We start from the raw sequence: 27,022 nt of genomic DNA on the forward strand, positions 1-27,022 counted from the left end.
ATACAGCTTTTTAACCAAGCCTCCCAGCCTTAGCTAGTTGAATGCACGTGAATGCAGATGTCTGATGCAGTCTTTAACCACTCAAGTGCCTAGTACAAAATCCATGTTGTCTGCACCTATATGTAAAAAGGTGTCAAACTGAATATTTCAAGCACAGCACATTTTGAAGTCGCCCTTTCCAACATGTTTGCTTGGGGCTGCATACAAGAAAGGGCAACTTTGGACAATGCCTGAAACTGATTCTCCCAACATTGTCCAGGAAGGCAACCAAATAAAATAATGGAAGATTAATCACAAAATGTGCTATTAGTGAGCAGTTGATAGACTGTCTACATTTTTGTTGCATTCAAAACAGTTTGAACCAGCTTTATACTATAATTGTATACAAATCTAAATTTATGAATTCATTTCACTGAGCTATTATTAGAATATAAACAGTTATGTCCCTGGAGTATTCACGTAACACTTGTGTTGAACCACACTGGCTCAAACTACAGGGCTGCTTTGATGTTACAGTGTGCCTGTTTGGCAGATTTGTTATGCTGCTAGCTGTAGCTGCGTACAGCAGGAAATTATTTAAGAAAAACAGCAAAGATTCATTCAGAATTACCCATTGCCATCATGCATGAATATTCAGTCTGTTTAGAGTTAAGTGTGGAACAGACATATGATGAAACCCCCACAACCAGTTAAAGCATCACTCCTTCCAGAGATTTGTGACCCATATTATCTGCTTTAGTGGGCCATTATGCCTGCTTAATATTACACTGTAAATCAGCAAGATAATTTTCCACTACTGAGTGGGCAGGACAGGTACAGTAGCGTGACATTGGAGGAAGGCTGTGTGGATCAGGCAAGGGCAAGATAAAGAGACAATTTAAAAAAGGATAGGGGTAGTTTTAGCTAAGAAGAAAGAGCCAGGGTTGACATTTAAATATTAAAAGACCACAGCATACAGCATGTTTGAAATGGGCAGAGTTAACAAAGCCTTGTAAATGAAACAGAAAAAAAGGTACGTCTCCGATGGTCCATTTTCAAAAGTCTTTGCCAACATCAATGGGCAACTTTTTGAAATAAATAGCTGCAAATGGCAGACATTTAAGAAACACGATGGTTGACATTAAGAGTGCAAAAGGCAGTTAATTAGAGCTGGGCGATATATCGATTTTTTAAAAAATATCGATATATTTTTATACGAGATATAAGATGTGACAATATCTTTTATATCGATATAGTCTATGTTCCGTTATAATTATAGTTGTGGAGCCACAAGTTTGCCTCTCTTTCGTCCACTTTTGTCTTTACGCAATGTTACTCAGCCTCGCCTCTCCTTCACTAAACACAACTCCCCCTCCCTCCCCCATTGCTTCACCTGCAGGCAGCGACAAGATGGACACGGCAAATCTCCGTTAACGAGTTACTGCGCATCGGCCCGTGCGTGGGGCTGGACGGTGTCAACGTGTTAACGAGCTAACCAGGCTAACGCCATCTGCACAGCCTAAAATCCTTTCATTCTCTCAAAAGTTGACAGCGCGCCTTATGTATGAATTCTGGTTGCGCTTGATGACCGCGAACCGATTTTATGTGGTACACGGCGCTCAGCAATCTGTCAAAAAATGTTTTAGTACGACTTTGGTAAGCTACGGAGCTGCAGCGCTTGATGGATTGTCGGAGCATTACGGCTACCGAGGAGCCTCGCGGAGTGATACGTACTGTGCTTCAACATAATATTACCGTATTATGTGTGTATAAGGACCATGAATGCCACTTGTTAAGAGAGATGGTTACAAAGAGGATTTCAAACTCCAGGCTGTCAGTCACACAGTAGAAGTTGGGAACAGAGCAGCTGTGAAATCTGTCTCTGTTATTATGCTCAGCGTCTTTTAGTTTACATTTTGACTGCACAATTGTGAGCTCTTTGTTATGCACAAAAACAACATAGTTTTCTTTTATTTATGGAGCATGATTATTTAATAAATGCTCATAATTTATTTTTGAGTAGTTTTTTTCATGTACATCTACGCTGTATGTTAATAGGTGCCCGTGTGACATCTGGGACACAGCTTTGACTAAGAACTCTCTTTTTGTTCTTACCTTGTGGCTTTAAAAAAAATATCGAGATATATATCTTATATCGCCATCCAGCTAAAAAATATCGAGATATGAATTTTGGGTCATATCGCCCAGCCCTACAGTTAATGTCTACTTTAGTCAACATTAAGGTGGTTAATGTCTACTTATCAGAGCTTAACCACCTTTGGATTCATGGGACGAAAATGAAAGTGTGATCAAATCAAGTTAAAGCTTCTATTATTGTGTTTTGATCTAATGTATCCATAAAAAACGTGCACCTGCATCTTCTGAACCTTAATATGCGTTTATAAGAATCACTTTTCAGGTGAAATGTAACCTAAATTTAGATGCATCTGAAATAATGAAATAGTCAAAACTAATTAAAAGTAATGTAAATACCGTAACCTTACAGAAGTAAGCTAATTTTATTACTTGGAGAAAGAAAGCTCCTGACTACGTGAGCTGTGTATATAAAATACCACCCACAATAAGTTAAAACTGATGATGAGACCTTAAATATTATCCAAGAACTCTTGCTACCATGAATATATTCTATATTCTCAGTCATTCTGGCTATGACTGGCTGGCTATGTGCTTTGGAAGAATTTCACTAACCTCCAAATCTAATAGATTCTAGTAGTTCTAAAACAACACTTCTAAGTGAGAAAGTCATGCATTATTGTGATCCCTGTGCTCACTACATGTGAATAGAAGTGCTGTATGCAAGGAAAATAATAGGCAATGCCACAGTTTATTAAAGAATTTAAAAAAAGAATATTTTCCTCACTAATATAAAATATTTGTTATGGCAGCCATATAATTCAATTTGAGTTTAATTGTGTTTGCATTAAAGGTGATGTCAACTGGTTATTTTAGTCATCAAAACGGTTAATTCCACATGGAAAGGTAATATAAATGATTATTATTATCTTATTTATCAGAAGCCAGTGGTTCATGTTATGTCACTGCTACAAACTGCTAGTCTTGCCTGAATACCCAGTGGTTCAGTTGCTCAAGAGCACTTTAAGAGAAGTCATTGTGGTTGTCTCATTTAACCACCAGTGAGAATATTTCTGTAGCACAGAATGTGCTTAGTTTCTATAATTTGCTCTTCTGCTGAGACACAGATGTGGATAGCATTGATGGTTCGAAGCAGACACTGCTTCCCCATTTACAGCATTAGTGGCAAACTGAACTAACATGCACTGTTTGTAGCCTCATTTATGATGGCTATGAAAGTGGTGTTGATATTATCATGGAATTTTCTGCCAGTAAGAGAATACAGATGTTTCCAAATCTCTCCTTTAATCTTTTTTTTATGATTTCTACTGCTTGTTTAAAGCCAAGCACAGACGGATTGAGTTGAGGAATGAAAGCAATATTTGGGGACTAAGTGCATTATGTTGCAGCAAAGCTAAGTAATACAAGCATCATCAAGAAATCATTACCTGTTCTGTTAACAAAACAGGAAAAAATACAAATGTAGCTAAAAGCAAAGATAGAGACAGAAAAATGCTGAGATTGTGTTTTAACTTTAAGGCAAATCTGCAGTGGTTTTGTACAAACCTGGGTTCCTCTTTCCCTTCAGATATCCCACAACGTTGTAAATTTTCTTGTACGAAAACTGGTTTCCAATTGTCAGGGTTATCTTCTTGCGCTCTAGGAAAAAGAAAGAAAAAGACAAATTGTAAGATGAGTAATTCTGAATTATTATTGATTCATAATGTGACGATACTGGGAGATTTTCATTCATAAATTTTCACTCAGAAAAAAGAAAATCTATTTACATAGACAGAACCTGGTTTGAATGCTCTGTTCTAAATCAAATGTGCCATGGGGGATATTACCACTCTGGAGTTCGTTATTATTAATCTCTGCAGGTTTCTTCCAGTTAAATGGTAAGTTTTCCTGCCCACTGTCGCCAAGTGCTTGCTCATAAGAGGTTTGTTGGGGTTTCTCTGTATTATTGTGGGGGTTTTTTTGTTTTTTTTTAAACTTGGAATATAAACAGTAACCCTGCAGTCATATTGAGGTGACTGATTTGTGATTTGGAACTATATAAATAAAATAGAATAAAACTGACTGTGCAGGTTCTCAGTCATTCAGGCCATGGTATCTAAAAGGCTTGGAAAGAAAGCTCCTTGGACCGAACTGATTTGAACTGAACTGAATTGACTTTAATTACATTTTCAAGCTAAAAACCGAAAACAAAGTAGACTGATTTAAAATAAATTAAATCAAATGAACGTTGTGGTTAGTATATCCTATAGCTATCGCTTAGGTTAAAAACAGCCTTCAAATTCAGAGTGAACACAATGAAACAAACCACCTACCAATCAGCAGTTAGGTTTTATGACATTTTTATTGATTTATCTACCTTTAGGTTCATATTTCTTTTTATCAATTACATATCTAACACCTTGTGGAGGAACTGATGTATTGATTACATTCCTTGACAATGTTTTCTCTTTTTTCTTCTCCCCTCCTAGATTTTTTTTGTTTTTGCTCCACATCGTATACATTCAGATAGTCATCATCGTTCTTCACCAGTGTCCCACCAATAGTTTTTAGACTTTAGTCACAATTGTTGAAATTATCCTTTTGTGCATTGGCAGTTCCAAATAATTCATCTGATTGGACAAACTGCACTCTCAGAGTGCGGTCAAAGTGAAATATCACTTGAACCTTTAACTACTTCATCACTCCACTTTACAGGTGTCCTAAAATTAAGTTGTTTTCCAAGGGTTGAACTCTTGATGGTTGTCAGAAGGGAAGGAAACACACAATCTTCAGGAAACTGGAGATCAGAATGCATTAAACTACTACTGTTCATGTGTTAGACTGCTCTGTCAAACCCTCTCATGATGAACTAAAAAGTGATTTGGATAAATGACCTTGAATGTTAAGACAAAGTAGCTGTAAAGGTCAATTAATGCTAAATGGTTAATGGAGTGGTTGGTTAGAGTGGCATTAAAGTAATTACAATAGAGTCCATTTGTGTTTTTGTGAGCTCTGGTGTGTCTGGGTTCATTTGTGTTTACTTCTATGTGTATCTTTACAAGGACACAATGGTGTTGGATTCTTTGAGAGAGAGAAACGACATGTGGAAAGTGAGAACATTTGCTTGTCTCTAGTTGCTAACACGTCTTGCAGGGCTGTTTGAGGGTTAAAATCATGATGTGAGGGTAGATGGCTAGGGAATGTGTGTGCATGCATTTGCATCAATCTCAACCACTTGGAAAGTAAAGGTAATGAAAGGCAGATATAAACAATATTACATAGAGACGCTTAAAAAAGTACGTTATTGGGGTCTTGTTACTTCCTTTTAGGCATTTTCATTATATATGGGACAGTGAGAGTGTTAATAGGGGAGTATGTAAGGAAAGTCACATATTCAAGTAATAATAGAAAACTAAATGGAATTTTGCACAGACTAAAAATCCTTTAATAATAACAAATTGTCAGCTCAAATTTTCAATTTCAGTTTATGCTAGATTGGAGATTATTATTTTTATGATTATGATGTTTTGTATTTACAGCTCTATCAACAAACAGCAACAATACATAAAAATGTGAAACATAAAATGACCTTCGAAGTCTTTCATGTGATGGTCTTAAAGTGCAACTGGCTCTTGTAAGAACAGCAAAAAGACCACACTTAAAAGCACACACAGACGGCCATATGATGCATTTGACAGAGCAGTCACTAGATATTGTGTCTGCCAGCTCAGCTGCCTTGCTGGATGGCTGTGAGCTCTTGGGGGGCTGATGGCTGGATATCTGAGGGAAATACAGAAGAAGTGCCAGCAAAGATGCGAGCTGGGGCTCAAACTGTGTGTGACAGAGGTCCCCTGCCTACAGCACTACAGCATGACAGCCCACTTTTCCAGCTTCACTCCTGTCCTCCATCCCTCCCTGCCCGCCTGTCTGCTTGCCCTCTCGCTCCTGTTTAATACATTATAAAAATTCACTGCTTTCTCTCATAGGCGCCACATAACCCATTTATCACTTTTGACATTGGCACAAATGACTATGGCTAAAGAGGAGGGATGGAACATGTGGACCGTTTGTGTATTCAATCTGCAAACGCACAGAGAGTAGGGAGAGAGATTTGTCATAGAGTAATTCCCCTCATGATGAATGGGTTTACAGATACGGCTGCTTCTACAGGTAAGAGGTGACTCTAAGTTAAGTTTTGAGAGTTGATGAAAATATTTAAAGGGACAATAGTATATGTTTGACTTCCAAGGGCTAAATGAAATGGAAATGCCCTTTTCCCCACAGAATGTGTCCTGATTTCAGCAAATATAAAACTCAAATACACTGTGATGTCACCAACAGAGCTAAGCTATTTAGCACCATTTTATCCTGGAGGATTGTATGAATTCCCTATCACAAGCAGTATGGCAGAATAAAAGGCAGCATGTTGTTTTAGTGGTAAGAGCTGTTTCCTCAGAGGAAAAGAGTCCTGGGTTCAAACCAAGGCAGAGCTTCTGAGTAGAATTTTGAATTTTCTGCTAGAGGTTTACCTTTGTAAATGAAATTAAAGGAACCAATGTGCTCAACCTGTGCATACTTTTACTTTTCCTACAAAATGTAGCTTCTGTATGATCAAAGGTTCATGAAGACTTCAAACACATGTAGAACATTACCTTTTAAAACAGCATATACAACTTTATTCCATTTCAAGTTAGTTGATACAATTAGTAGCACTGCCATGTCTATACTCGAAATACAAAATCTAAATTACCTTAGCGGTGAGGCTAGTCTGGCTCTGTCTGTAGTTGGGAAAGATTACCAGTGCCACCGATACTGCTCAAAACTAAACTGTAATCAGATTGTTTGTGCTTGTAAAATTGTTTTACACCAACTAATTCCACACTTGTTCAGGATCCTTGGAACTGCATTTGAACACTCTGGGTCTCCTCTGGTATCACTCATGGCTGAGTTGCCGACGGGGATAACGTACTGCAATCTTTTCCTAAACCTTGTTAAGTGCTTTTTCCATCTAAACCCTAACCCTAAACCTAACCAAATGGGAAGTGAAATGAAATTTAACTAAATGCACAACCAAAGCTCCTGCGACAAGATCCTTGGTCTCCCACTTGACAATCTCATAATTTACACCACTTCGGCTTACTAATGCTGATTTCCGTAACTCTAGGACATCTACTGCATCTCAGCCTCTTTGATTAAATGGCAGAATGAGACATAGTAAGAATAGGTGGCAGATATGTACCCTGGTTACAGTGCCATGGTGTATTGGTAAAGACATAAACTGCTAGTAATGGTAATGGTCTTTTAGTACCATTGTAACATTGTGTTACTCTGACTACTGGATAGATTTATTAGACAAACTTATACTTAGCATTACATAGAACTTCCCTGGAATTAAAATATGTAATACATTTTTAAGGCAAGAAATAAGAAAGAAACCATATATGCAACAACCAAATACATCCATACATTCTACTACTGTAAATATATAAACTAGATAATTAAAAAAGATATTATGTATAATCTTATAAAATAGTCTACATTCAGAAGCAACTAAGTGCAATTCTCTGCTGGGTATTGAATGCATAGTTGAGAGGAAAAAGCAGCAAATGAATGTGGGAAACCTGCACATAGCAATCAATAGCAGTGTAATTAAAGGGCCTTGGAGTCCTTTATATAAAGCCATTTTAAGTTGCTCTGCTTCACTCGCCTCTCCCTCTGCGGCTTTGCAATGTAATTTCCACGGAAATTTGGTACACTTTTGGCATTTGTTCTGAGTGGGAGACAGGATAAAACAGAGTGAGAAAGAAAAATTGTACATATTAGAAAATTAAAAGGCAGACAAAAAGACATTTAGATACCTCTGACTTTGTTTTTTGCTTTTTTTTTAAATCAAATACAATTTTATACCATTAATAACTGCAAGATGAATGTGTGGTGCTGTCAGTATGTTTCTGTGTGCCCATGAGAGAGGGAGGACCAAGGTAACATCTTGCCTGTATATCTTGGTCCTCATTTTAGAATTAATATTGCAATATTAAAGTCTTATTGCATATCCAGATCTATCTTTACATGTATGGAATCTCTGAACTGTTATTAAATAACTAAAAATCTATTTTAAAGATTACAATAAGAAAAAACAAAGACCTAGAAAACAAAAAAGAAACTGTATAATCAGTTTTAAAAATACTATATTGCATTGTATTATAACAGGATGTAATACTTTTCTGGCTATGTAATGAAAAGGTCTGTTATATAATCACAGAACATAAAGTCTAGCTTTTCTAGAGGGTATTAAATGTAGAGTGTAGCAGAAAAAGCAAGTTAGAGAATTATAGGAAACCTACTGTAAGTTTCAGTAGAGGTGTAATAGTGCCTTTGGCCAAAATAAGCATGAAAGAATAATAATAAAGGAAAACTAAAAAGTGCAGAGTTATAATATCAGTACTGTTCGTTGAACGGAAAGGACACATTGCAGTATTTATTCCTATCTAAGTAACTTATATAAGCCATGAGTCTTGTTTTTAAAGATTTCTGTTTGGCTGTAAGACATTATTTTAGTTTCCTTTAGTATTTATATTGCTTATAGTGACTTATATAAGAAGACAGTCTACTTTCATATGATTATATGTAAAGCATGTTGTTGTGGACTTTCAAAGGGGATTGTTCCTGTTGTCACTGATACGTTGATATTTTAGGGCACTAATTCTGTTACCACTCAGGCACATTCTGCAATGCCAACTTTTAACCTTTTCAAAATGATGACATATTAATTTCTAGACATATTAAAATGCAATGCACTGCCATTTTCACAAGTAAACACAGTCCTATCCCACCAATCAGTAGAAAAGGTTTCAGGATAACAGTGTTGTAAAATATTTTATAGTTCTTTAAATTTTGTCTTTCACTTTCAATAAAAAATGAAAACAAACTGCGAGTATTTCCAACATCTCAAGTCTCAAGTCTTAAAGTCTTAAACTTTTATTTTACATAAGCGTATCTTAGCTGTGATATATGCCAAGCTTAGATCGGAAGAAGAAAAAGCATTTAGCTTCAATTTAAAAAATAAATAAATAAGTAAAACGCTGTATATGAGCAAACACAACCGATCACAAGTACACCTGCTGGGTCATTATATATCAGAAGGACATTATGAGTCATTGTCACATCTTTGTCAGTATCTGCAATCATTCCATCTGCTAATTCAACAAACACTCTGGCCTTGCAAAGATTCTGACTTCAAGTCCAATAAGATATATGAACATGCATGAATGCAGAAAAGTGTGTGAAAGTGTGTACTTGCTGGCATTTCAAAGTGTAAATGTGTGTGTACAATTAATCAGCCTTGCCAGGGTAAACTGGGGCTTGCAACAGGCCTTAGAGATAGTGATGGAGTAGCTTGGTAATTGTCTGGTCAACAGACACACCACTCAGATAGAGTTGGCACCAAAGCCCCAAGGCCCGATTTAGACAGCGTGTGCTCAGTGAATTAATCAATCTTTAAAGGGCACAACACATGGGGGAAGTGACATCTATCAGAAACACTCACACATATAAATACATGGCCACAGACTACAGAAAAGTACCAGGTATTCATTAACGTATTAATTAACATGAACAATTAGAGATGCAAGAACGCAAAGAACAACAATAGTTTCAAACTAAAATCCAAACAGGAAGCTAATTGAAAAAAAATAGGAAGATTTTAAATCTGAAATTTGACATAAAGGACCAGCTGGTTGGTAGTTTGCTTGTCAATGGATCTTTGAAAGCCAAGTCATCTCCGATGTGCCTGAGTATGTGTATAAGTTAATGTTAACAAGGTGCTTAGCTATAGATGTGTGATATCTATAGCTTGGTATCAGAAGTATTTTCTTTCTAAACACATTCGCTACAACTTTACATTTCAAAATGGTAGCTATATGCTTATAAAATAAACTGTCTGGCAGATGAATGCTAAACATTTTGAATGTTAAAAATGTTTCTTATCTGCTATGTAAAAGGCTGTATTCATGAATGTTTTTATGGCAACTCAAGAATATGAAGTATGTGGGGTTATAGCAGGTGGGCTTGCATATTGCACATTTATTTATTTATACATTTATTAACATCAAATAGATAATATACAGAATAAGCTAGTGTCTTACACAGATCTAATAAAATTAGATCTTTAATTTAATATATTATAAAAGGAATAATCAAGCTGGACACCACTTTAAATATGCACACATTAAAAAAAAATGCCAACATACATGCACAAATTCACTCACACGTACATTGATAAAAGTACTGTGAGGTCAACCACATCATCTCGTTAAGGTCTGGTGAGCTCCATGGAGGGCCCCTAAGCAATTAACCAATGGCCAGCCAATATACCCAGCCTTAATTGAATGGGAATTAAAAGAGAAAATAAGGAGAAACGGAATTAAAAAGAAAGAGAAAAAAATGAAAGGAGGCAGACAGATGGAAACAAATGATAGTGGGATCCCAAGAGTGGTCAGAGGTGCAGCCAATCGATTGGAGACAGATTACATCTCTCTCGCTTTCTCTCTTTGTCTTCCCTTTTGACTCGCTCCCTCCCTTGCAACTATTCTTTCTCTCTTTCTGCCTCATTTGAAGTAATGGAAACAGTTGAAAAAGAAGCCTACCTTGCAAAACCATTGGCTCTACAATAAGATCAGTCTTCGAAGATGCCTTTCTTCTAAGAGCAGGGACAAACACATGCACACAAACACTCACACACATTCAAAATGTCCACTCGAAAACCAACAGTATCCCTGCCAGAACTGGAACAGTATCTGACACACCATTTGCTACACAGAAATCATCTATTGTTTTGCCCAGTAGAGACCTAAAAACAAATAACTGAACCAAAATATCTACAAACTAAGACTCATGGTATAGATTTTAAGGGATTCAAAAAAAATTATGTTGACTGCGATACTCAAAAGCACCGAAATGTTTTAAACCTAATGAGTTTCAAATTCACAACTGGAAAAAAAAGCAATAAAGTGAATGTGGTACACACATGCCCAATCACTCAGTCAATAGTACTCATGTCTTTGGCCACTGGGTTTTAGGGGTGCATCACTCCATCAGGCCACATGGGTGCATAAACGTGATGAACTGTGTGTGGGCTGTGTGACTGTTATCTGTGCAACATTGGAAAAGGGCAGAATGCAGTGTTCCATTCAATGACCAGCTGCTTGGATTTATCGAGAAATAAATGGAAATAGACAGACCATACACACGTTCAATAGGTGAAGCATGTGGACAACAAGAGATGACGACTGAGCAGAGACTCAAGTGAGAGACAGAGGGCTCAGGATAAGAAAGTGAGGGAGCAGAAGGTAGTGTTGTGATAGGGAACTGTAGTAAAGACACCGAGATAAAAAGGGATTTAAACTTTCAAAAGCAGGAAAGAAAGAATTTTCCATTTATACTGTATACATTTCATTTTATATACATACTCACATACACAAAATGCTTCAATAGAGTACAAAAGTGGGAACACACATGTACCAGGCTAGCCTGTGGGACGCAGCTCAGGCAGTGGATGAAGCCAAAACTTGGGTGTGGGAGGAGTTCGGAGATTTTGATTGAGGATATGGTCAGGTGGTGGAAGGAATATTTTGAGGACCTCCTTAAACCAACTCACATGTCTTCCATAGAGGAAGCACAGTCTGGGGATGAGGGGAATGACTCGTCCACCACTGGGGGTAAGGTTACGGAGGCATGGCCTCCTTGGTGGCAGGGCCCCTGGGATGGACCATGTTCGACCTGAATTCCTGAAGGCTCTGGATGTTGTAGGGCTGTCTTGGTTGACATGCCTCTACAATGCTGCGTGGAGATCAGGGGTCATACCTCTGGATTGGCAGACTGGAATTTTGGTTCCCATCTTCAAGCATGGGGACTGGAGGGTGTGCTACAACTATAGAGGGATCACACTCCTACGCCTTCCCAGGAAAGTCTATGCCAGGGTCCCAAAAAGAAGAGTCTGTCTGTTAGTTGAACTTTAGATACAGGAGGAACAATGTGGTTTTTCATCCCAGTCGTGGAACACTAGACCAGCTCTTTCTCAAATATATTTAAGGGTGTATGGGAGTTTGCCCAACATGTGTTTTGTGGATTTGGAGAAGGCATTTGACTGAGGTGCTTTTGGAAGTATAGGATGTTAAGGTTAAGTGAGGTTAAGGGCCCACTCCAGGTCAGGGACGAATTATTGGAGGATTTTAAGTATCTCGGGGTCTTGTTAACAAGTGAGGGGGGCGGGAGATTGACAGACTGATTGGTGCTGGGACTGCAGTGATGTGGATGCTGTATCGGTCTGTTGTGGTGGAGAGAGACCTTAGCATAAAAGCGTAGCTCTCGAGTTACCGGTTCATCGACATCCCTATCCTCACTTGTGGTCAGAAGCTTTAGGTAGTGACCGAAAAAATCAGAATCAGAATCAGAATCGTGTTTATTGGCCAAGTATATGTGCAGACACATACAAGGAATTTGGTTCCGGTAGATGGAGGCTCTCAAGCACAGCAATGTAAATCACACACACACACACACAGCCACCCACCCACACACACACACACAAACACACACACACACACACACACACACACACACACACACACACACACACACACACACACACACACACACACACGTGTCTATATATACATTACACATGCATACACATACATACACAAAGCTGTGTAAACCAACTATAAATAACTAATCTAAACTTATATACATAAAATACAGAAATGAAGTGAGGTGGAATGAATACTACAGAATGTACATAAGGTGCAGTTGCAGTCTGGCAGTGGGAGCAGTGTGACAGGTCAACTGTTTAGAAGGGAGATGGCGAGGGGAAAGAAATTGTTCCTATGTCGGGTGGTCCTGGTCTGCAGGCTTCTGTACCGTCTGCCAGAGGGCAGCAGATCAAAAAGTCTGTGTCCAGGGTGTGAGGGGTCTGTGATGATTTCCTCTGCCCGTTTCCTGGTTCTTGAGAGGAACAGATCCTGGATGGAGAGCAGGGGGGCACCGATGATCCTTTCTGCTGCCCGTACAGTCCGCTGCAGTCTGCTCCTGTCCTGTTTAGTGGCTGCACCATACCAGACTGTGATGGAGGAGCACAGGACAGACTCAATGACTGCAGTGTAGAACTGGATCAGCAGCTCCTGTGGGAGACTGTACTTCCCCAGTTGTCTCAGGAAGTACATCCTCTGCTGGGTCTTTTTGAGGATGGAGTTGATGTTGGTCTCCCACTTCAGGTCGTGGGAGATGGTTGTACCCAGGAACTTGAAGATCTTCACAGTCGACACAGGGCTGTCTGATATGGTGAGGGGGAGCAGAGTTGAGGGATATCTCCTGAAGTCCACTGTCATCTCTACAGTTTTAAGAGTGTTCAGCTCCAGATTGTGCTGACTGCACCAGAGTACCAGCCGCTCAACTTCCTGCCGGTATGCAGACTCATCACCATCCTGAATGAGGCCAATGACAGTGGTGTCATCTGCAAACTTTAGAAGTTTAACAGCCGAGTTCTTGGATTAGGGATACAAGTGCTGAAAATAAGCTTTCCCCTAAGGGTGGCTGGCCTCTCCCTTAGAGACAGGGTGAGGAGTTCGGCCAGCTGGAGAGATCATATCTCATGGCTGGCCTGGGAACGCCATAGTGTTCCCCCAGATAAGCTGGATGAGGTGGCTGGGGAGAGGGAGGTCTGGGATTCTCTGCTTAGGCTGCTGCCCCCTGACCTGGCCCAAGATAAGCAGAAGATGATGGGTGTATGGATGAATGAAAAACAGGTTAAAGTAGCTCTTAGAATTAAAGCTTAGCCTTGCACCTCTTCTTCTCATTCACAGTAGGTTAGTTAACAGCTGTTTCTCTCCAGCAAATTAAAAAGAATGGGCATACTGTAGACCCACTATGGGCTTCTTTCTGCTTTGTGTGGGCAGTCCACAGTCAGCCCACATGACTTGAACAAGATGTGGAACCAAGAAAACAGGATCATTTCATGCCAATCAAACTTTACAGCAATGCAAGTTCACATAATTAAATATTAAAAAATAACATGAGGAAAGATGGTATACAACTACAATAAAAAGGAGATGCAATAAAAGACGAGAGAGCAAATGTATTCATGAATGCAAAAGTTTTGGGCAGCTATTTTTTAATATTGAATTATTGTCAGCAGTTGTTGACTGAATAAAAATACTGAAATTAGGACTCTACAGAAATCACTGTCAAACTGGGTGTATGATATGACTTACAACATATGCACCTCTATTTCTCTTGTAATTCTTTATCTGGAAGCTCACTAATCTCTTCAAACTCACTAGCTGCATACTTTTGATTAAAGTTAGAGAGCTATTACCTTATGGACTAGAAAAGTTGAAAAGCCTCTGAAAGCCGCACTGAGACAATGCAGAGGCATTAATAACTAAATTTCAGGTTGCTAGTATTCCCAATACAGAGTAGTTTCATTGCCAGTTGCAGAATCTATTAACATACTCTTCAAATTAAAGGGCAAAATACAATCAAGTGTGACATTATGATCGCCTGCCTGATAATGTGTTGGTCCTCTGTTGCTGTGAAAACAGCCATGACCCGTCGAGGCACGGACTCCACTTGACCCCCGAATATGCCCTGTGGTATCTAGTACTAAAATATTAGCAACACATCCTTTAAGTCCTGTAAGTTGCCAGGTTGGGTCTCCATGGATCTGACTTGTTTGTCCAGCACATACCACGGATGCTTGACTAGACTGAAATTTGGGGAACGTGGAAGTCAAGTCAACACCTCAAATGCGTTGTGCTCCTCAAACCATTCCTAAACCATTTTTGCTTCTTGGTATCTTGCTTAAAGAGGCCATAGCCATCAGGGAGTGCCATTCCCATGAATGGGTGTACATGGTCTGCAACAATGCATAGGCTGGTAGTTTGTGCTAAAGTAACATCCACGTGGCAGGACCTATGATCTCTCAGCAGCACTTTCCCCAAAGCATCACACTACCTCCTCCTTCCTATTATATATCCTGATGCCATGTGTTCACAAGACAAACTGATGCAAATACACCCAACCATCAACGTTAAACGTTTTGATAACTGAAGCTACAGTAGCTCATCTAATGGGACCAACCTTTGTTCTCCAAATACAACAATGAGCCTTGATCACCCATTACACTGTCACAGTTACTTCACTGTTACTTTCTTGGACCAATTTTGAAGGATACTGACTACTGCAGACTGGGGGCACCACACAAGACCTCCAGCTTCCAAGATACTCTGACCCAGTCATCTAGTCTTCACTCCTGCTTCCAACACAAACTGTTCACTTGCTCCCTAATATATCCCACCCCCTAACAGGTGCAATGATGGTCATATTTGAAAAAAAAAAATAGTGGTACAAAAACATATATTTTTAGTTATAATCAGAATTATTCAGAAAAATGTAGTTCATCATTAGCAATCTAACTTACACACATTGCATAGCATTCCACAGCAGTATTAAAACATTTAAATACTGCTTGCAAGTAGTGTTCATATATATTTTCTTTTATGAGCTTCGTAGCCTCTTTGACATTCGCTGATTGCTGTCTTCTGGTTCTGTTTCTTTTCTGTCAGCACCAGCCTAATTATCACATTTGGAAACAAGTATTTTTGCTCAGATGTATTGCCTATATTGTTTGCACCTTTTAGCAGTATAATGGATCAGGTTCCCTGTTGCCCCTCAAATTTAACTTCTTTTATCAGTTTCTATAGCTGTCTTATTCTGAAAAACTGAATTTCTGCACAGCAGTGAAAAATGAATGAAAACGACCAGACATGGTGTTGTCAAATCAACCAGAGTGCCAGAAATAAAACCTAAAAAATGTCAGCCCTCAATCTAGACACTCTTTGTCTGGAAACATTTTTCCTAGTTCTGGCACATTCAAAAAATAAGAGTCTCAGATAATACTATTAAAATGGCTGCAGCATTGTTGCACTTTGTTTGGGTTCCATCAAATTTGAACAATTTTCAACTTTCAGTAACATAAATGTGCAACTTGTTATAATAAGGCTGCTATTTACGTTTTGATTTTCAGTTTAGATTAGATAGAAGCATTTCTTTTAAATGACAATGCACACAGGTAGACTATTTTCAAAACTCTCCCAAGTTTCTCTTATCCATGCAAGCCAAAATGAAAATGTTTGTCCATGGCTTCCAGAAGCCCTCAGTCACCAATTTAAATTCCAATTCTAAGTAAGTAAATTTACAGTAATATCATTTTTAGACAGTTCAGTGATTGATTTAAATTTTTTTCACATGCTCTGAACGCATCTAAAATCTTTAGTTAACAAAACCCCCTATCAATTATCCTTTAAACCGAATATGTTTGACTATGACCTCAATGCTGTTAATGTAGTGTACACATTTTGTACTAATTGCAAATCTAGATAAGTAAATTCTATAAAATGATATGACAATGTATTCCATATGGAGAACATATAAAGAATAAAAACAAAGGACTTAAGATTTGCTCAGGACATGCTGCTTTTTAAACCCTTCCACAAAACCTGAGAGTTGCAGTGGTGAGGAGGCATTTGGGTCACATCTGTGAGTTAACCAAGCAATGTTTGCTGGAAATTCCAGGTTATGAACTCCATGAGTCACCATAGAGTGTGACTGATATGCAAGCATGGGTAGGTGCTGGTGAAGGTTATCCATTTGAGTGCTGCAGAAACAGCATCTCACACACTTATTCTTGCATTTCAAATCTAGACTTTCTTTTAACACTTTATTTTATATTTTATTGGTTATGTAACTTTATGTGCCTTTTCAATGTTTTAAACGTCTCTGTTTAATGCTGTCTTGTGATTAAAAAATATCCCCACATCTATGATGAAATAAATTAATAAACATCCAGCAGTTAATAAATATTTTCCAAATTATTTCTAGTTCAGCACTGGAACTAGATTAATTTCATTTGAAAATGTTTTGGCTGGCAGTCAGTTTTATGTTGTTAAATAACTTCTTTCTTCTATTTAACAGGGGCTAATATCCAGTCAAATGATGAAGAAAAGCCAGAGCTAAATTAACTAACCCGAACTAAAGATGATTTGTGATTGAACATGTAAACATGTTTTAAATATGTATTGATTCAAATTTAAAGCTAAATATTTTTCTTTTGATTAGCTAATTTTTAAACCAAATAATTTTTTCAGCTCTAGTCTGAATCAAATCTAGGACAGATGTCTTTAGTGTAATTATAGACAGACTGTGACATGCCCTGATACTGGACTCAAAATGATTGAAAGGGATCCATGCAAAGCCTGTAATTGGATTGCAGCAGGACATCTGTAGAACAGTTGATAATATACTCTACACTGCTTGCTCATGCCTGACACTTGTTAAATGAATGTTTTATTCTTTCAAAATGAAGTTACCTGCTATAGTAAATAGAATCACTTTCTACATCTGCAGTTACTTGTTGATATTTGACATATTTTTTATTGCTTCTAAGTGCTCAGCTTTCCTCTGTCTCTGCTCTTCCCTAACTTCAATCAGTTGAGGCAGATGGCCATCAAACGTGAATCCAGTTTAGCCCATCATGATTTTATATTGAAAAGAGGGCTTTTTCCCTTTTCATTGCAGCCGCTCCATAAAGGAAATTACTGGCTTTCTCTATGTATTTGCCTACTGACAGGTCAACACTAGGAGTGTCAGTTCTGACCTTTAATTCTTTTGTCTCTTCTTTAATGTGATGGATTCTCACTTAACTTTTTACACACCTTTTGTCATTACTTTTACAAAACTAGCTTTTATGTTGCTCTCAGACATTTACACTGCAAAGTGCTTACTCATAGGGGGTCATATCATTGTTGGGTTTGTCTCTGCATGTATTATTGTAGGGTCTACCTTATAATGTATAGCGCCTTGAGGCGACTGTTGTTGTGATTTGGCGCTGTATAATTAAAATTGAATTGAATTGAATTAGCAAATACATCATTTTGTTACTGCTAATTAGCATAAATAACTCATCATAGTTTTTCTCAACCTATGTTTAAGCATCAGCACATGCTCCTATAATGATTAAACTAAAACTTTATGTCACCATAAACTTTGGGTAATATACTAGTAGCTACAAAGAACCAGTAACAATACGCTATAGTAATGAATCAGTCCCTTCTTTAATCTCCACCATGACTGTCACATAATCCTCCTTATATGTCCCTTACCTCTTATACTCCTTTCTGCCTTTTTACGTCCATGCATCAAGCTGCTCTACCTTAAATAACGTTTATAATGTTTCTTATTTAAAATCTATAAGTAATGTAATGAGAGCTCAACAGCAGTAGGGTTGGAAGCTTCCACAGGATCACAGAGGTCCAATTTAGAAAAGTTATATGTGTAACTTTTTCACTCAGTGAGTCTAACTAGACTATTTTCAACTATGAGTGCTATATATACATATGCAGTGGTTAAGAAAGTTGTCCTAACAGAGTGGTTTTGGATGGAAGATAGACAGACCCTAAACTCACAATAGGCATCCTAAGGATAAGGGAGACTAATGGAACCTAGATGAACTGATAAATCTATATCCTATGCTTTTAAGCACAATGCTTCCTTGATCATAATGCCTGGTTTAACCCAAATATGTCCTAAAGCTGTGTCACTCATGTGCTCCATACACTGCCTCATTCATGCATGCTGTAACTTTTCGCTTGTGATTGAAGCTGGTTTGTTTTTATTAATTAAAAAAAAAAAAACTCATACTTTTGAAAACACTGTCTGTTGAATGAGACATTATTAGCAACTCTGGTTTGTGTGCTTACCTGTATTGGGAGGCATTGCTAGAGGAATACAAGAACCTTCCTGGCCCGTGGATGGCGATGACAGCAATGTCTTGGCGAGGAGGGCAGAGATGGGCTGAACCAACAAAGATGTCAGACTTCCTCGTGCTTCCTTTGACAACCCAACTAGAGACAAAAAAAAGGAAAAAGAAAACATAGCCAGAAACTTGAGAGGCTACAACAAAAACAGACAAAAATTCAGGATTTATAAAGGTCAGCACAGAACTTGTATAACAAAGGGACAGTAAACTGACAGATGAAATAGAACACAGAAATTAATAGAGAGAGAATTAACTGCACATTAAATGAACTGAAATAAGATCAACTAATGACAATGAGGAAGGCAATCACAAAGTAGCATAAACACATAGTATGCCATCAACGACAAAACACTGTATTTTTTTAAAAATACAGTGCTGATCAAAAGTTTAAGACCACACCTCCAAAAAAACCCTGTAACCCCCCGCCAAAAAAAAAGAAAAATCAAAGTTCCAAACATTAACTCAGTAATGAGTAGCTCCACTGTTATCGTTGATCACTGTTGATCAAATTCGTTGCGGCACGCTTGATGTAAGCGTTTCCACGAGGTGAGTGGGAACATTTCTCCAAGTGGTGAAGACGGCCACACAAAGGGCATCTATTGTCTGGAACTGTTGTCCATTTTTGTAAACTTCCCTTGCCATCCATCCCCGAAGGTTATCAATTGGTTTTAGATCAGGGGAACAGAACATGCAGGATGTTCCATAAGAGTGATGTTATTCTCCTGGAAGAAGTCCCCTCCACTGTGGCATGTAGAAAACATCTCAGGTGGGATATGTGGGATTGTCATGCCAGTAACGTTGGAAACCATCAGAATCATTAAGGTTACATTTTTTTTTCTCATCAGAGAAAAAAATGTCCCATGTTGGTGAAATTTTTTGGGGTCTTCCACTTGACTTTTTTGTTCCATAACCCTCAGGATCATTGAAGAAATTCCAAATGACTGTCTTACTCCATCCGACCTCAGCAGCGATGGTGCGCTGTGAGAGACCCTGCTTATGCAGGTCAACAACCCGACCACGTTCAAAAAGGGGACATTCTTCTGCCTTTACCATCAGAAAATTATGACATTGTAACTACCTGACGGAAAATAATAATGAATCCACATTTTTGCAGAGATTTGGCCTTTTAAAGGCCTGTGGTCCGAAACTTTTGATCAGCTGTAAAACAGACAGTTTCAATTGTTTTCAACAAATTGCATGCTCAAAGAAATGTTTTGTCTCCTTGGAACCTTGTTCCAAAGGAATCGGGATCTGTAATAAAACAACAAAAACAAATGAAAACTAAACATTGGTTTTCTTTCCATTTCCTGACTTCAATGTAATAGACTAAAAAAATAATAAAAGATTGATTAATGGTATAACATAGACTGTACAGTCAGTACAGTTAATGAGGTTTAATGAGGGAGTTTGTTGTTAACATATGTAGAAATTATTTGGTTGATTACACACTTGAAACAGAATGATTACCATCAGTTGGTCACAGTTTAAATTTCTGTGTTTTTGTTTACTGATAAGAACATACGTCACTATTATGGAAATACAGAAATATAATTGATTTATCTTACTTCACAGGATACTATTCATCAAAAAAGTGACAAAAATTAAAAAAAAAAAAAATCAACAAAAAACAACACACTGGAGTCTGGCACATGATGAAGAACACATTATTTGTCTGTGCCATATCCTGCTTAATTCATCATTCAGTTATCATTATGGGCAGGCTTGTCTGATTATCCTGACTGCTCTCTTGTCACTACCAGAAACACTGTTTGTCCTTCACAGGTTTCATCTATCCAGGGAAAAGTTGTGTCCATGTTTCTGGGCACCTTTTATCTTCATTCCAATGTTATCTTCACTGTTATTGTGCTCTTCTTTTGTCCTTTTCTCCTTCAGCCCTTTAAGTTACTTCTAACAGAAATGATTTTTAAATATTCAGCCAATATGAACAATTGTCATCATTTGTTTTGCCGTCATTAATAAAATAAAATAAAATTCACTTACTTAAGGTCCATGCAGTTTGAATAAATAGCCAAGCAACATCATTCCCCCGAGCCTTAAATATATATACTTGGGGTAGACAACATGTACTAGGTGTAGATGAATATTCTGACTGATTGTAACAGTAACAAAGGCTTAAAAAACAATAGCCAAAGTGCTACCGTCCACCTCGAGTAACCGCTATTGTAAAAATCCAGTCATCACTTTCCCTTAAGAGAAGTTAGAACAAGTTGAGATGGACGACAAAAACTCACTCATTTATGGCCATGAGCTCTGAGAAATGAGTAAAAGAATTAGACTGTGGATACATGCAACTGATATGGAATTCCTCTATATGGTTTCTAACCTCAGCCTAAGTTGTCTGGTAATGAGCTTAGATTAGAGCCTCTGCTCATTTGCATGAGAGAGTCAGTGGAGATGTTTCAGGCATCTCGAGATGCCTCCTATATGTCTTCTGTTAGAGATCTTACTGGCATGCTCAGTCAAAAAGAGGCCCAGGGTAGCCCATGAGCACACAGGAGAGATTATATCTTATCCGGCCTGGGAAAATCTCAAGATTCCCCAGGAAGAACTGGAAAATGTTGCTGGGGAAAACAACATCTGGAATATCCTGCTGCTGCCAAAGCAACTCAGCAACTCATAAGAAGAAAATGATTGGATGGATGTAGGTTATTTGTAGGTGTTTTATATACATACTCAGTGTCATTTAAAAATTGCTTGTAACATATCTCTAAGTTAATGTGTTCAAATGACAAGCAAAGCATATATTCAATGCCTCCTTATTACTGCTGTAACTAAAACAAAAGCAATATAATCAATTCAGCAAACAACAGTTTAAACACTTTTGTAGCTTCCTTACTGTCATAAATTCAGTTTTAATTTTAATGTATCTGTTGCATATCTTCTGTATATCATATCATAAAATGGCAGGACGTTTTGCAATGCAGTACATACACAAAATACATATATATAAAAAAAAGATCTGTAATCAAGGTAAAGGACTAATAATTATTCTGACTTCTTCATCCTAAACAGGCAGAATTCAGAGTTATAGCTAAAACAAAAGTGTGCATGTGGTTACTGAGTATGTCATGTGCATATGATTTCATCAAGGTAATCACTATTTGTATGGTTCTGATATACTACAATATATATATTTAGCATTTACAAGCTGTTAAATCAATTATTTTGCTAATTGATTTTACCAAATGACCCAGAATACTTAAATGTTCAAGCAAGCAAAGGTGCAGGATTTATGTTCATGTTTGTAAGGTATATTAGGTGCAATGCTACTGCTTGTGACTGTGTGAACCTATCACCGAAGACTTGGTGAAGTAAAATAATCAACCTTTAAGTGAATATAAAAAAGTTATAATACATCACGGTTTTTTGTGTGTTTTTTAATAACATGACATTCTATATTAACAAGCATTATCTCTATTAACAGGCTATGCACCACGGGTCTTTAAGGTGGCAGTAATTAAACCATTACTTTAAAAGCCTTTACTTAACCCAGCTGTCTTAGCTTGTTATATATCAATCTCGAACCTTTCTTTATTTCACCAATTCTTCAAAGAGTAGTTGTAAAACAGCTGGGTGATTGTTTGCAGAAAAATGTTTAGAATTTCAATCAGGATTCAGATTTCATCACAGTATAGAAAGAGCACTAGTGAAAGTTATGAATGATCTTCTTATGGTCTCTGACAGTGGACTCATCTCTATGCTTGTCCTGCTAGACTTCAGTGTAGCATTTGCTACTGCTGACTACAGTGTTTTGCTGTATTTTCTAAATATCTCCACAGTGATTAGAATACATCGTAGGTATTAAAGGTACTGCGCTGCAGTGCTTTTAATCATATCTGTTTAATAGACTCTAATTTGTTCATGTAACTCTCCTGTAGGCCCACCACCTACAGGAAGCATTGAAGGGTCAGGTGCAATGTGTGACGGATCAGTTCCCGGCTATCAAGACTGGCAATTGGGACATGGAACTTCACCTTCCCGGTGGGGAAGGAACTTGAGTTAGTACGTATGTTTGAGAGATACTAGCTACATATCCCCAGTGCATGGCTTTGGCTCAGGAACCATTCTCCTGGCCAAACTCGGTTCTAGTCTGGAGTTGCCCTTGGCAAGAGGCAGCGGTTTGGGGTGGGTATATTTTTAATCCTGTATGTTGGACTAGAGGGTTGTTTCCCTGTACCTTCATGCAATTGAAAGGATCCTGACTCTCATTTGAATTTCACTCAAATCAGTCACTGAGTGGGTGGCCCAAGGGAGCTCCATCTGGTGACTCAGTCATCATAATCTGAGACTTCAACACTCATGTGGGCAGCAAGAGTGAGACCCAGAGGACCGTGACTGGGTGGACCGGCCGGCCTAATCTGAACTCTAGTGGTATTTTGTCATTGGACTTTTCTGTGAATCACACTTCGCCTTTAACAAACACCATGTTCAAATATAAGGATGAACATAACTGCACATGGCACCCAGACACCCAAGGTCAGTGGTCCCCAACCCCCGGGCCACGGACCGATACACTGTAAAGTCTAATTAGTTCACAGAACTCAAAAAAAACTATGCAAACTCGTTGCCTCAAAATGAAATTGAGTAAAGTTTTACTTAAGATGATAAAGCTAGGGCAACTTATCCATTTTGAGTACACTGTACAACCTCATTAGTTCCCAGAACTCAAAAAAAATATGCAAACTCGTTGCCTCAAAAAACCCCAAGTAAAGCTTACTTAAGATGACTGTTAGGACAATTTATGCTTTGCAAGTATGCAGTATTAAAAATAACTTGATATTTCTGACTGCACCATACTAATTGTTTACCTACTGACAAACATCTCTCGTTCAACTAAATGAAAAAACAATCTGTGGTAACCTGAATATGATTAAAAATAAATAACAACACTTTTTGTAATGATGTTAAAATCAGTCCAACTTTTATTTTCAAATGCAAAAAAGAATAACAACCAACATACTGGACACTGTTCTCTTGAACAACAAACAATTAATTATATTGCCATCACTGTTATAATTTTACAATGAAACAAAGTCTCACATTTAATTATTCTGAAAATAAATAATAGTTTGTTTTGTACGTACATTACTTATATAATCAAAATAAAATATTTATTGTTCTGTCACAAGGGCAGTCTCTGATTTAAACAACACATTTGTTTTTCATTCCAACACAGGAGCTGGAATGTTGTAATGTTTTAAGGATGCTTGTTTCCAGTCCAGGCATTACTGCCTGAATGACTGTCATGGATCGAGGTGATCCAAATGTAAGTGCAGAAGAAAGTTCTTAACTTAACTTCCCTTAAGTACAGTAGCAGTGGATGTGGGTTGGAGATGCAATGAGCTTGAACCTGCAGATGACCATCTTCACTGACCACACCATCTGTGACGGAGGACTCATCTCTCCTGTTGTCCTGCAAGCAAACAATTGTATTCTTTGGAACACGAACTTAATTGCTTTCTTAAAACATTTTTTTCTGCATTTGGTATAGAACAGACTCCAATTTAGACAATCTCAGGCTCCCTCCCCACCGGAGAGGTGACATTCAATGTCCCACTTGTCAGTCTGGATAGCCCTGACCACCACCCAACATACGATAATGTCATGACAACATCATTTTAAAATGGGCTATGCAAACATGGCCAATAACTTTCATTCTAATGATGTGCAAAATGATTTGGGCACAAAACAAATTTTGCTGTTAGAAAACTTGCAGACTTCACTATATACAGTGTAGACCCTCTAAACTAAGTTTGGGGGATGTGATCTTTCAAGAAATGCAGACCAAACTGTTGTTGTTTGTTTACTTACACAGCATGTCTTGTAAAATTAACTGGAGTCACCAGCAACAGCACAGTGCAGTCATATCTCAAGTCTAATAACAGGTCAGTAAAGAAACAACTTCCCCAAACCAAAGCACAAGTAAAGTAAAGTAACAACATGCAACAAGTAAAACAGGCTGATTTAAAGTATGATTAAAGTTCAGCCTGATTAATATAAATGTCACCGACAATTGCTAATATATTGGAAAACCAAAATATTTACCACTGAGTTGATGTCTTACTGTCCAACAGCAGGAGTGCTGGTCCCGAGCCTCAAAGAGAGTAAGAAGCAAGCAGAGGGAGAAAAAACAGAAACTTTTTTAGAAGCTGATTTGATCCTTAATTGCTGTGCAATCATTATAACTTACAACACAGCAGGTCAATGTAGACCCCATACAACCAAATTAGACTAACACATATAGTATTAAAAACACCATCTACTACTGTGTCTGAATGTGTGTTTATCCCTAAAGAGATATGTGTTTTAAAAAAAAGACCACCTAATTAAAATAGAATCATTACATGCTTGTTAAAAGCTAACTTCCAATATATAAAGTTTCTAATAAGCAAAATGACCAGATCTAACATATGGCAGGGTTTATATGTAACATAATGTTTCTTATTATTCAACTATGGAGTTTAACTTAATTCTTTAGAAGGACAAGCTATATTACTTTATTCTCAATTATAAAGCCAACCTAGACTTTAACAATTTAACAAGCCACTAATCTGGATTATAGCTTTCACAATGAAACTTGTTTTTAAACACATCTTTAACAAAACAAATACTATTGTTGTTGTTATTATTATTATTTAAAATGTAATTAAACAGAAAAGTGGGTTAAATATAAAAGCAGTTTGCTTATGAACGTGGGAAAGCAGTTTGCTTATGAACGTGGGTTAAATATAAAAGCAGTTTGCTTATGTTGTTAAAAAAAGACTAGATTTGACATTAACAGATGCCACAGATGTTCAAGAGCTGCCACAAAGCATTACAAAATATGATGTCTCTGAAAATGCCGGAGCATTTTTGCAAATATGTGATGTCTTGATAAATCGAGCAGATATTTGAGCTCCTCCACTATTGCCGCGTTTGAGTTTTGGACGAATTGCATTTTGGGATATTTAGCTGTACCATGTCCCTCTAAGTCCACACAGGTCACCACCGACACATGCTCGATAAAACGGGAGGAGCAAAAACACATCCCGGAATTTTTCGCGTCCTCGGCTTCGTGTGTACTTTGAATTGGAACAGTACTTGGTCTGTCCTGGGTAACAGGCATCTCCGAAAATGTTAGAGCACTTTTGCAAATATGTGATGTCTTGATAAATCGAGCAGATATTTGAAGTTTACACTGCCTCCACCCCAGAGAGAAGGGTTATATCTCCTGGGTCTAGGTGTGGTTTGCCCCTCTGGGGGCAGGGGTACCTGGACCTGGGATATAGAGTATGTTTGGGGAGTGTGACTGTCTGTGCAGTGTCTATTTGTGTCTGTCTACATGTTGGGTGAGTGACGAGTATTTGGTTGTGTATATGGGGGTGGGAATGCACGTTTGTGTCCGCGTGCGCCTGTTCGTCTGTGTCTATATGACAGGTTGGGTCTTAGACTCAACCTCTCTGGGTACATCTCAGGCCCTCCAAAGTACGGAGGCCTATCTCCCCTCACCACACTCCCTGCCGGTGGCTGATGCCCTCAGACGTTGGTGTGTTGGTGGTCCTTGTCAATTGGGGCTGGACGCTCATGTATGTACCGGCTCACTCCTGGTGGCCGATTGGCGGGGCCTGGTGCCTGTGGCCCGGCTGGGCCCCTTCCGGGGCAAAGGGGGCCCTCAGGCCTCTGGCCTCTGGGCCTGAAGCTCGGTCCTCTCTGGCACAGCTGGCTGCCGGCAGAGCCCGCGGGCGCGCCACTGCAACCCCCTCTGGCCTCTGCTCCGTAGCTGCTGGGTGACCTCTCGTTTGGGGCTCTACTCAGCTCTTCCCAGGAGGGTGGTACGGTTCCCCCCCTTTTGGTGGTCCCCCTCGGGTCCTCGTACTCTGGGGCCTCTGGATGTCTGGGGCCTGGATCTCCTCCATATCTGCTTCATGCCCTGGGGGACGGGGCTATGGCTCCCCACACTCCCTAGCAGATTGTTACATGGAGAAACCTTTGGAATACAAGCATGCTGATCCACACAGGTGTGCACACAGGTGTACACACGGGTGTTCACAGACGCGGACTACATCTTTCTTGGCTGCTGCC

At 38.5% G+C, this 27,022-nt stretch overlaps 1 protein-coding gene across 1 annotated transcript in view; it reads right to left on the reverse strand.

Moving 5' to 3' along the window:
* Nucleotides 1-27,022, reverse strand: part of naaladl2 (N-acetylated alpha-linked acidic dipeptidase like 2) — a 281,530-nt gene that overhangs the window by 143,323 nt on the left and 111,185 nt on the right. Inside the window, exons 7-8 of the mRNA XM_006801991.2 lie at nt 18,882-19,025; nt 3,640-3,732 (exon numbers count right to left, since the gene is read on the reverse strand). Of these exons, the coding sequence (XP_006802054.1) occupies nt 3,640-3,732; nt 18,882-19,025 (237 nt within the window). The remainder of the gene's footprint in view (nt 1-3,639; nt 3,733-18,881; nt 19,026-27,022) is intronic.

The sequence above is a fragment of the Neolamprologus brichardi genome, chromosome 23, assembly GCF_056152115.1.
Source record: "Neolamprologus brichardi isolate AB-2024 chromosome 23, ASM5615211v1, whole genome shotgun sequence".
NCBI classification, from domain to species: domain Eukaryota; kingdom Metazoa; phylum Chordata; class Actinopteri; order Cichliformes; family Cichlidae; genus Neolamprologus; species Neolamprologus brichardi.